The sequence below is a fragment of the Rhincodon typus genome, chromosome 16, assembly GCF_021869965.1.
Source record: "Rhincodon typus isolate 14 chromosome 16, sRhiTyp1.1, whole genome shotgun sequence".
In the NCBI taxonomy this organism is placed as follows: Eukaryota; Metazoa; Chordata; class Chondrichthyes; order Orectolobiformes; family Rhincodontidae; genus Rhincodon; species Rhincodon typus.
Window position 1 is genome coordinate 22,666,629 of NC_063347.1, and position 12,584 is coordinate 22,679,212.

Consider the following 12,584-nt stretch of genomic DNA (forward strand, 5'->3'; position numbering starts at 1 on the left):
CTTTGCTTGGGGCCTGGCAAGGATCTTTTTAATCACATCCACAGTTGTTCAATCCAGTAATACAGTTCGTATCTTGACCTTACATGCAGTTGACATTTTACAGGTCTCCACATTATTTCTGGTTATTGACATGGTAAAATTAAATACAAAGGTTTGCACATCTAAATTAGCCCTGAAATAAAATAACACTTTTTATATAACTTGTTCCTCTTCCTGCTCAAATGCCACGAATCACAAATGGAACATAATCTAAAGATGTTTCATAAAAGTAATGTCAAATTTTAGTTCACTACCTTCACCATGGCTGCTTCTACAGAACAATCTGGCTCTCCTGGACGGTCCATCATTCCTGCAGTCAAGTAAGCCATGCTCTCCATTACATATGCTTGCATCGCCATCAGCGTAAACTTTTCCTAAAAGAAACCCCAACTGTACGATACATGAAAACTGTCTTGTAAACTAACTTATATCATCTGTGGACAACCAAAACACATCATCTTACTGATCAAAATAGCAAAACATTATGAATCAGCTTAAATCATGGAGTCGAAAATTAGCTCAAAAATTCAAACAATTGACTCAAGAACTACAGGTATTTGAGAATTGCTGAAAAAAGCACAAGTTGCAATCACTTTTCTGACAAAGTTCTGAAAAAGTGTCACTGAACTCAAAACATTAATGCTGTTTCCTCTTCACAGTTGTTGCCAGCCCTGCTGAGTTTCTCCAGCAGTTTGCTATTGTTTGTTTCAAGTTTATATTATTAATTATTAAAGGTATTGTAATCAAGTATCTCAATCCCAAGATGGTTGAAAGAGTTCCAAGTTTTGCTGCATATTGTAGAATGATTCAAATTCAAAATGTATTTATGAGAAATAAATCATCTTACAACACCCATTGACTACAGGTCTCTGGTGCCGACACAAACCATGTAAAGTAATTAATTTTGAGTTGGGAAATAGTTTGAGGTCCTGGGATGTAGGAGGTACTGAAGAATGCAAGATCTTTCTTTTTCTTTCTCTCAAAATTTAAACAGAAGGATGAGTTGGGGTCCAATTAAAATGCAGAGTCTGATGATTTCACTTTAAGTGGGTAAGAGCTGGGCAAATGGGAGAATCAAGGAAGGATCAAATGACAATTAGGGAGTAAGCTTTTGGCCCATTCTAGATACATTAAAATATATATTGCCCACGAGACCTTTGATAAGTCAAATGGTGTTTTCAACTTGTATTTTACTGCAGTTAATCTGACTTTCTCTGCAAAGGTACCTGGAACTTTCACGATTTTGACCCAGCGACAATAAAAGCATGGTGATACAGTTCCAAGTCAGGATTGTGATAGACTTGAAAGGAAACCTGCAGATGGTGATGTGCCAATGTGAATGCAGTCTTTGGCCTTCTCTGAGGTAGAGGTTGCAGGGCTGAAAGGTGTTGAAGGACTTGTGGCAACTTGCTACAATGGTATGTTACAGATGGCATACACTGCTACACTCATACCCACCACCTCCACAGCCAGCAGCTCCAGAGGAGACTGTAGCACCCAGCCCTGCTGGGTCTTCACCATCCCCCCAGACCTACCCCTTACTGAGGACGAACGGTCAGTCCTCAGTAAAGGACTCACCTTTGTCCCCCTCCACCCAAACATCGACAAATACAACTCATGTTTGGACATTGAACAGTTTTTCCGCTGCTTCCGCCTCCGCGCTTACTTCTTTAACTGTGAGCCTAACCCTCTCTCTACTGACCCCTTCTCCCGCCTCCAACACACCCCCTCCTCCTGGACACCATCCCAAGGCCTCCTATCCTCCCTCGACCTCTTCATCTCTAACTGCCATCGAGACATCGATCGCCTCAACCTCTCCACCCCCTCACCCACTCCAACCTCTCCCCCACAGAATGTGCAGCCCTCTGCTCCAATCCCAACCTCACCACAAAACCCGCGGACAAGGGAGGCACAGTTGTAGTATGGCGCTCTGACCTCTGACATCGCCGAGGCCAGACGCCAGCTCTCTGACACCTCCTTCTATTGCCCCCTTGATCATGATCCCACCCCCGACCACCAAACCGTCATCTCCCATCCATCCACAGCCTCATCAATTCAGGTGACCTCCAACCCACAGCCTCCAACCTCATTGTTCCCCAACCCCGCACCGCCCGCTTCTATCTCCTTCCCAAAATCCACAAACCTGACTGCCCTGGTCGACCCATTGTCTCCGCCTGCTCCTGCCCCACCAAACTTATCTCCACCTATCTCGACTCCATTTTCTCCCCCTTGGTCCAGGAACTCCCCACCTACATCCGTGATACCACCCACGCCCTCCACCTCCTCCAAAACTTCCAATTCCCTGGTCCCCAACACCTCATCTTTACCATGGACGTCCAGTCCCTATACACCTGCATTCCCCATACAGATGGCCTAAAGGCCCTCCGCTTCTTCCTGTCCCGCAGTCCCGACCAGTCCCACTCCACTGAACCCTCATTCGCTTAGCCGAACTCGTCCTCACCCTCAACAACTTCTCTTTCAATTCCTCCCACTTCCTACAAAGGGGGTGGCCATGGGTACCTGCATGGGCTCAAGCTATGCTGCCTCTTTGTAGGCTAAGTGGAACAATCCCTCCTCCAAAGCTACACTGGCCCTATCCCCCACTCTTCCTCTGTTACGTCGATGACTGTATCGGTGCCGCCTCATGCTCCCACGAGGAGCTCAAACAGTTCATGCACTTCACAAGCACCTTCCATCCCAACCTTAAGTTCACCTGGACCATCTCTGATACCTCTCTCTCCTTCCTGGACCTCTCTGTCTCCATCTCTGGCATCCACCTGGAAACCGATATCCATTTCAAGCCTACCGACTCCCACAGCTACCTAGAATACACCTGGTGTCACCCACCTTCCTGCAAAAAGGCCATCCCCTATTCCCAATTCCTTCGCCTCCGCCGCATCTGCTCCCAAGATGAGGCATTCGACTCCCAGACATCCCAGATGTCCTTGTTTTTCAAGGACCGCAAATTCCCCTCCACAGTGGTCGAGAACGCCCTCGACAGTGTCTCCCGCAATTTCCGCTCATCCCTCACACCCCCTCCCGCAATAACAACCAAGACAGAATCCCCCTCGTCCTCACGGACCACCCCACCAACCTCTGAATCCAACGCATCATCCTTCGACACTTCCGCCATCTGCAATCTGACCCCACTACCAAAGACATTTTTCCCTCCCCACCCTTATCTGCTTTCCAGAGGGACCACTTTCTCCGTGACTCCCTTGTCCGCTCCACACTCCCCTCCAGCCCCACCACCCCCGGCACTTTTCCCTGCAACAGCAGGAAGTGCTACACCTGCCCCTACACCTCCCCCCTCACCCCCATCCCAGGCCCTAAGAAGACCTTCCACATCAAACAGATGTTCACCTGCACATCTGCTAATATGGTATACTGTATCCGCTGTTCCCATTGTGGCCTCCTCTACATCGGGGAAACCAAGCGGAGGCTTGGGGACCGCTTTGCGGAACACCTACGCTCAGTTCGCAACAAACAACTACACTTCCCAGTCGCGAACCATTTCAACTCCCCCTCCCACTCCTTGGACGACATGTCCATCCTGGGCCTCCTGCATTGCCACAATGATGCCACCTCAAAGCTGCAGGAACAGCATCTCATATTTCGCTTGGGAACCCTGCAGCCCAAGGGTATCAATGTGGACTTCACAAGCTTCAAAATCTCCTCTCCCCCAAACGCATCCCAAAACCAACCCAGCTCGTCCCCGCCTCCCTAACCATTCCTCCCACCTCAAGCCCCACCCCCATCTCCTACCCACTAACCTCATCCCGCCTCCTCGACCTGTCCGTCCTCCTGGACTGACCTATCCCCTCCCTAACTCCCCACCTACACTCACCTTTACTGGCTCCATCCCTGCCTCCTTGACCTGTCTGTCTCCTCTCCACCTATCTTCTCCTCTATCCATCTTCTATCCGCCTCCCCCTCTCTCCCTATTAATTTCAGAATCCCCTTCCCCTCCCCCGTTTCTGAAGAAAGGCCTCGACCCGAAACGTCAGCTTTCCTGCTCCTCTGATGCTGCTTGGCCTGCTGTGTTCATCCAGCTCTACACCTTGTTATCTCATACACTGCTACCTGTGTTTGTCGGTGGTACTGACTAAACGTTTAAGGCAGCGAATGGGCAACAATCAAGCAAATGGATTTATCCTTGAGCTTTAGTATTCTCGGAGATGCACTCATCCACACAGAGGAGAGAATAACATCACAGAAATTGCTCAGGCTTTGGGAATCAGATGTTGAATTACCTCCTGCAGAAATCACAACCAATTAATTTGCTGGTCCATAGAAACAAGTAACAGTGGGAAATTCAGTGATGCCACTGCCGAGTGCTACTCTTGGATGCTCAGTTTTAAGTTGAAGATTTGATCTGAATATGTCTCATTTAGTATAATGGGAGTGCCACATAACACAATGAAGGATGGTCTCAGTGTGAAGATGTGTCTTGGTTTTCACAAGGATGGTTCAATGCTTACTTTCAGCAATACTGTATATGAATGGAGGTATTAATGGTAGATAGATTTGGGAAGATCAAACAGGTTTTCCCCATTTCTGGTTCTTTCAACATTTGGTGTGTAGAAGTTTTTTGACAGAGAGGTCCTTTGGGAACCCTCCAGTCCCATCAGTTGTGGTACCTTATACGTTTGTGTAAATTTACATAGTACAAAACAAAGTAAGAAACTATAATCCATAGGACATAGGTGTATGGTTGCTGCATTAAAATCCTGGAACTCCCATTCCTACAGCACTGTGCAACTTGCTAACAGTCTTGTTTACGTTGACCTGAAGGATTTCAATAGTTCAAGGCGGCAGCATTCCAACATTTCTCAAAGGCAATTAGTGATAGGCAATAAATGCCAGGAAGACCAGTGACCCACATCCCATGAACAGATGAAAACAAATTATTGTTTATGCTAAGAAGCTGCAGGAAACATGCGTCAATGTACAGCTACATAAAAAAAGTTTCATAAAATAGCCAATAATGAATAAGAACAACTTTTACAAAATGTTTTAATTGCAAAAGTTTTGATTTGTTAAGCAGCTAGTCATATTAAACAATGATTTACAAAAATAGCAAAATAAAAATGTACCTGAATCAGCCCAAACTCACTCAGCTTCCTGTCAAATTGCTTGCGGGTACAAGCATACTCTGCTGTCATCTCTACAAAAAGAAAAAAATACGAAAGGAAGACTTTAATTTGTATAGTGCCTAATTGCATTTCCCAGAAACTGTTTCTGAGCAGTGCTTTGTAATTAATTACAATGACGATTATGTACATTAATGGAGTAGCACAGCATGATCCCATTAACTCCAATGAGCTGAGTGACCAGTTAATTTATTTTTAGAAAATGCAGATCAGCAAACTGGTAAAATTCTTTGTTCCTCCTTGAATAGCACCATGAGATCTTCAATTCCTCCAAACTAACAATAGCAATTTTAGTTTAATCCAACTTTAAAAGGAATGTCTATTTTTATTATATGGTAAAGTAGCCCCCTGTTAATGGTACGAACAGTTGGACTAGTGGAACAACTAGCTCAGACGCCTCGTTCAGGACTCTTGCTTACAACCTTGAACAATAAAATAAAGCTCAACAATAATCTTTCCATCAGCTAGGAATAGGCAATGTGTGGTAATGCTAATCTTAAAATTGAAAAAACAAATCACACACAAAAGTTTGCAGTTGGATTCAGGTGTGGATCAAGTTGATGCTAATTTAGATTTTGGTACGTACATTATGAAGATTCAGTTTTGTAATCTCACCAATAAGTTTTTTAATCATTCCTGCAGATGCACTTCCCATGCTAAAGCGTCCACTATTCAAGATCCTCATGGCCACCTGGAAGAGAGAAAAAATATCAAAATTTGTATCTTGTGAAGCACAATATTGATTCATTTATTTTAACTTGAGTCATTTATTCAATATTTAACATGAAGAAACAATTTATTTGAATAAACTAGATACAAAAAAGGTAAATTTAATGTAGCCATCTTATGTGCTGTTGCATGCTCGCTTGTAACATATTGTATTGCAATACACACAAGTTGCATTTCTCTTTACCAGTGCAATAATTACTGACAACACCACATATTAAACCTACAGAATTTTCAAGATCTAATTATCTGCCATGACTATACCATTCCAGCCAGAAGGAAAAACGAAACAAGTATTTTCCAGGGATGAAGGCCCCAATTTACATGGAACAATTTTAAGTAGAGCAGGTGAAAGGGAGATTTAATAAGAGGGGGATCTGATTTATTGGCATGACTGAATCACACAAGTCTTCTGCCCAAGTGTCCTCTGCAAACTTCAGGAGCCATGTAGCATCCATTTATTCTAGTCAGCTCCCCTATCTAAAATGACTTCACAGCAATATATTACAGGTTGTTCATTACTGTTTTTGCCTATTCATAGCAAAGCCATGTTATAGCAAGGGAAGGCCCCTGGATTCAGGTGCAAACTGAATCAGAAGTTGCAAGTTGTTGAATGGTCAGGAGGAGGAGTGGTGCTTGGAGGGATCATGTGGTAAGGACAGTCAACACCTAGGATGTAGCCCCATGGATCTGGCAGCAGTGTTGAACGAAGTTTAATGACCTCAATTAAGTGATCAAGATTGGTGAAGGCATCTAAATATCAAATCTTGTAAACTCATTACGTTTCTCTCAGTGCTCAATGCACCATCCGTCTTCATTCAGTCAATGACTCACTCCTCATATCAGATCACATCTTATAGGGAGCAGACAAAAAAGTGGAGTTGAGGTCAGCCACGATCTTCTCAAATGCTGAAGCAAGTTTGAGTGATTGAATGTTCTACTCCTAATTCTCATGCTCACCCAAGCATACCTTTGAAGCGGACCAGCGAGCAGTACATAAAAGCCCCAGAGCTTCTGGCAAAGGCAGACTCTGCCCAAACGTACAGACTCGGTTAATGACATACAGCCTCCTGTCCTGCAGATGGTGATGGTACTAAACAACGGGAGGGAAAGCTAGAGGACAAGTGGAGGTCCAGGTCATATCATCTCCTCAGTGTGAAGGAGGAAATGGTCTTCTTATTAATGAACAGTGAAGGAAACTGCAGTTGGAGTCACTGTGAACTTCTGATCTCTTCTCCACCCCTTTTCTGTTTTGATAGTTATAAACTCCCAGCTGCTCAGTTCCTTCAAAAACAAGGCAAGGTGAAAGAGGAGGACGATAGATGAAAACTTCAGCAAACCCTTCAACCACCAACTGAGATATTGGCACGGCACTTATTTTAGAGCATTATGTAGGAGTTGGGATTGGTTTGTGGTATAATCACCGGGCTCAAGTGGGTTGCAACTAGGATAGGTTAGCTCACGTGTAGAGAGAAGTTAACATCAGTTCTGCTGCAAGGAAATCAAATTATAACCTCACAAAGTTGAACATGTATAACAAGATGCTTGGCAGATTTGAAACAGAACTAAAACAAAGCCTCATCCCAATTGAGCGCTCGCATTCCCAGAAGATGCTGCAATGTGATGCCTCCCAAAGAAAGATCCCCCTTCCACTTCCTGCTGCCTCCTCTGCATGATCTGCTCATGTTACACAGCAAGTGGCTTTACAACTGCTGCTCCCACACACGGAAGGATATCTCATTCTCTCGAATTATCATCAGCAAAAGCTTTCACACTCCTTAAGCAACTCATCTCTGTGCTTCCACCAACTTTGCAGAGCACCGTTAAAACAAAGGCACTTCAGTTGCAAGTTGCTGAATGGGCAAGATGAGGCCTATTTATAGTGGCAGTATCCCTACCTTTGAGCCAATGGACCCAGGTTCAAGCCTCTTTAATATCTCTGTATTAATATGAATATCTCTGAACAGATTCTTTAGAAATATCTGGGATCCATCTTTAAAGTGTCTGTTGTGCAGTGATACTGTCTCTACCTATGAACCAGGAGGCTTGTGTTCAAGTGCCACCTGCTTCAGAGGTTGTGCAATAATATTTCTGAACAGGTGGATTAGAAACTACCTAGGGCCCATCTATGTTGCTAATTTTTTTTTTGATTTTAAGAGTGAATGAGGGAAGTGATCCCTATAAACTTACTGGCTGATTTTTAATATCTGTGAAGTCAGACTGTTGTGCTTTCAATCTCTTTGGTACATGCAGACAACATGTAAGTGCCTCTCATGGGAATCAGCCTCCTATGCTACAAATGTGGAGCAATATCTTCTACACAACTGAATGTCACTCCCACAATGTTATCCCATATTCATTTGCTGCGGCTAATGCCTTCACTGCTCATAATATGCAAGATGATAACTTGGAAACTTGATTCAGAATGTGCATTAAAAAGGGAAGGCATACAGTTACTGAGCATTTGTCACCCTTAGCTTGCTAGCATTTAAATTTCAGCACCGGTCCTATAATGGTCAGGCTGGGATAACACACAATAGATTTGCAGTAACAACAGCATAATCACCTATGGAATTGGACAGGTTGACCAGAATTACCCTGCTGTCAGGGGATGAATATGAAGACAAGGAAGCTCCTATTGAGTAGCAACTGAAAGATTTTTTTTTTGTGAAATCCATTAAATGTCTTGTTTTTCCTTCTCTTTTTATTGGTGTATTCAACACAGAACATACAAAAACAGTACCACATAGCCACTGCAAACTTACAACTCTGGATGTTTTCCTGAACTCCTACTTGCCTGTCTATTGCTGGGAGCCGAGTACAGGAGCGACATGATAGGTTAATAACTTTATTTAGAAGGCTTTGTTAAAAAATTATTACAGTGGAACAGAAGAATAATATGGTTAGACAAGTGATAAATCAGATGCACATCCAGGAATGAGAAATCAACATTTAAGAACATAGCACTGAGAAGCAAATTATGCATGTTACTATTGTATTATAAGATGAAATAAGTGCAGAACAAATATGAGAATTAAATAAGCAATCAGGCAGATATAAAGCAGTCTACCTTTTAAATTTGTCTTCTGAGCAGGACCACAACAGACCATTACATTTTAATACTTACTCCAATTTACCAAATTGAACATTGCTCATTCCTAAAATGTACAACTCTTCTGTGCACAGTAAAAGTCCAACTATTATTTTGTCATTAATATAATAAAGAGCAGTTTAAAATTAATATTTTGAATGTGCAATCTAAAGTGAATTCTCATAATGTACCTTAAATCCACCACCAACTTCTCCCAGGACATTTTCTACTGGCACTTTGGTATTCTCAAAATGAACTTCACATGCTGAAAAAGTGGCACAAAAAGGCAATTAGCATTTTGCACAGTAAAGAATGTAATTTTTAATTCAATAAGTGTCATACTCATGATGCTATGATCAAACAAGTTTACTGAAATAATCAAACATATGCAGTTGGCAAATGTTTGTATCCATTTTCCACCTTCTTAGCCAAAAATTAAGGGCCACAGAGAGAAAAAAAATTGAAACCTGCTCCAAATCTTTGTTTAGAATGCTTGTTCTCAAGTGTATGAGCTGGATGAGAAGCAATGACATGGCATGGTCTTACCTGGAAAGCCATTTGGTGAAGATTAGTGCTGGTGCCAATCTTTACTCAGTTATAACATTTTACAGAGTAAACATCACAAGCTTCTAACTCAACCTGGTTAAAACATTAACTATTTCAATATGTATTAGATTGCACTCTTTCCAAACAATATAACATTCTTTAATATGACATTGAATTCATCCACTCTAACTTTCATTTCCTTTTCAGTCTTGTGCTGTCTACTTCTCAATTCTTCAATCTAACTGGTTTAAGAAAATACCTAGTTGGCTGCCCTAGTCATTCAAGTTTAAAAACTTGTTTTCTTGTTGTACTGCCATAACAAGATACTTTTAGCAATTTGCCACACAAAAAAAATGTTAAAACATGGTACATGTGTAATAAGTTTCCTGAACAGCAGATGTTGCTAGTTGGCCTGATAAAGCATCTTACAGCATAATGTCAACATTTTCTGCAGGGGTTCAAACTGCACATTCAAATATTTGTAGATAATTTTTTTCAGTGAAAATTATGGTTAAACCTTGTTAGGTTATTTTAAAACAGAAGTGATTTAATGTAAATATTCTAATACATTGGTGAAAGTGCGAAGTTGTGAGAAATACCTATAATCTTTGCTAACTAGAAACCTTATTTTTATCTCGATTTCACTGGCATGCCTGAAACATGATTCCAGCTTTACTCTTAGAACTTCCCTGAGCATCTGGTGTGACTTGGGAGAAAAAAGGTATTTCAACATTCACTCTCACCATCCATGATTTAACTCTTGTGAAAAGGAAAGCTTTGAAAATGTGAAAAAAACCTAGTTAGAACAAGTCAGTTTTTGCAATAACATTCCTATTTAAACAACTTCCTTTGATAATCATAGTGAGCAGTTATCAGCGAAAACTTTGACTGTCTTCACAATTTAACAAAAGACAGTAATACTATAAACTTACACAAGAAACAGTAAACCAACATGCAAATTTGTAAATCCTTTATACAACAGCTAGAAAATTAAAAGTGTGCATGACAGCATTATGAATGCCTTACTATTAGATCCACGGATTCCTAGTTTGTCTTCTGGTTTCCCACTGGTAATTCCACCAAAATCTCTCTCCACCAAAAAAGCCGTGATCTTGTCCTTAGTTGTACCATCTTTGTCAATCACTTCTGTTCGTGCAAACACTGTGAAAATTTCTGCAATTCCACCATTTGATATCCAGATCTGCAGCAGAAGCCATTGGAAAACCATCAGGAACAAGATAAATGGCTGTTGCATCTCCCCCATCCTTCCAGAACTAGTTCCATTACCAGCACATCTTACATTGTTAGCTTAATTCTTTTGCCTTGGATCAGAAAATATTGCTTAAGCCTTTCTGCAGGAACTGACGACATAATCCAAGCAGATATGTCTGGCTCTTTAGATCAGACATTCTTTTATGTACTGACCTTTGATACTATCTCCAGTTGCATTGGTCAACGTGAATTAGAAGACATTCCACCATTTGAACTGAGCCAGAACTGTCTTCCATAACAGTTGTTCCTCCAGCCTACACATTCATTTCCAAACACTCATTTGTTGCACCCAAAACTCCCCTCGCTTCTAAAATTGCTTCTTGGACATGTATCGATGTCTGCCTTTCCATCTCATATACACAATGTAAAATTCTAACTCTAGAAGAATTTCTTTTTAAACTTAAAGCAAACATTTAAATTAGGAACTCTGTCTCATACATCAGCAAACTGAAGATTCATATTTGCTACCAACAGAAATGGTAATTAGAAGCTTTCTATTTGCCGTTTTGTTTTAAAAGGAACTGCAGTTAGAACAGAGATAGCTGATTATGCTTTTAGTTTTGTTTGGGTCCTGTATTTATGTAGTGTAAATTTAAATACCAATTAGTGTTACAATTATGAAAACCCTGTTCGTACTCCAGGTTACTAGATCAATCTGTCAGAAGTCAATAGATGGCTAAGAGGACATAGAGCTATTTTTCTTCCGCCACATCCCCAGTTCAATTACAGAAGCCTAATGAGATCAGCTAACCTGAACAGACCAGAAATATAAACAAGGACTTTAATCTGTATGGCTCAGCTACTCATTCTTTTTAACTACCTGACCAACAGGGGGCTCTTACCATTTATTCTTAGTGAAGTTTAGTGCAATGAAAACTGTGGTCAGATACACAGAATAGAGGAACTGCAGTCCACATTGTGCAATGTTAATCTAAATACACAAACATAATGGATTACTCATTACGGTGCAAAGGGCTATGCAGCAATGGGAATGGACTTTGTAAATTACTTTCAATGTAGAAGGATTCAGAATATAGTTCTGTATTTTAACCTTAAGCTAAAGAATAACCAGAGAGCAGAACAGTATCTCAAAACTCGGTATGTAGCTGATTCTTGAGTCTAAAAATAAGTTTAAAGATTCATAAGTTTAGGATTGTCAAGATCATTTATGCATTGGATTCACCTTTGAGCCATTGAGCAAATAGTGCTGTCCGTCATCACTGAGAGTTGCTCTGGTCTGAATCGATGCTGCATCACTTCCACTGGAAAAACATTAATGAACACTTGTGACAGGTGTTAAAGAGCAGATATTGCCTATATTCTTTATGCATGTTTCCTACAAAAGCAGGTTTCATTCAGCATGATTTGCTTTTCCCAACTGGAACAAAAATTCAAGTATTATATGAGCCTGCCTCAGGCTAACCATCCATACCTACATAGGTGATTCAAACACAGGCTATCCCAACGTATAACGTCGCTCAAAAAAAAAACCCACACAAAACTATATTCCATAAAATGTTTCTCATGTCATGTGATTGTCCTAAAACATTCACAGTCAAATAATGTTTAAGTGTTGTCACTATTGTTTTGTAGGAAAATCTAACAGCCAATATACTTTCAACAAGAGATAGTAGGAACTGCAGATGCTGGAAAATCTGAGATAACAAGGTGTAGAGCTGGATGAACACAGCAGGCCAAGCAGCGTCAGAGGAGCAGGAAGGCTGACGTTTCGGGCCTAGACCCTTCTTCAGAAATGG

General features: G+C 41.4%; 1 protein-coding gene across 1 annotated transcript in view; it reads right to left on the reverse strand.

Annotated features, from left to right (window-relative positions):
- The window catches only part of acad9 (acyl-CoA dehydrogenase family, member 9), a 46,870-nt gene that overhangs the window by 15,097 nt on the left and 19,189 nt on the right, over window positions 1-12,584 (reverse strand). The window contains exons 3-8 of the mRNA XM_048606718.1: window positions 12,011-12,089; window positions 10,582-10,756; window positions 9,201-9,274; window positions 5,808-5,883; window positions 5,136-5,206; window positions 294-413 (exon numbers count right to left, since the gene is read on the reverse strand). Of these exons, the coding sequence (XP_048462675.1) occupies window positions 294-413; window positions 5,136-5,206; window positions 5,808-5,883; window positions 9,201-9,274; window positions 10,582-10,756; window positions 12,011-12,089 (595 nt within the window). The remainder of the gene's footprint in view (window positions 1-293; window positions 414-5,135; window positions 5,207-5,807; window positions 5,884-9,200; window positions 9,275-10,581; window positions 10,757-12,010; window positions 12,090-12,584) is intronic.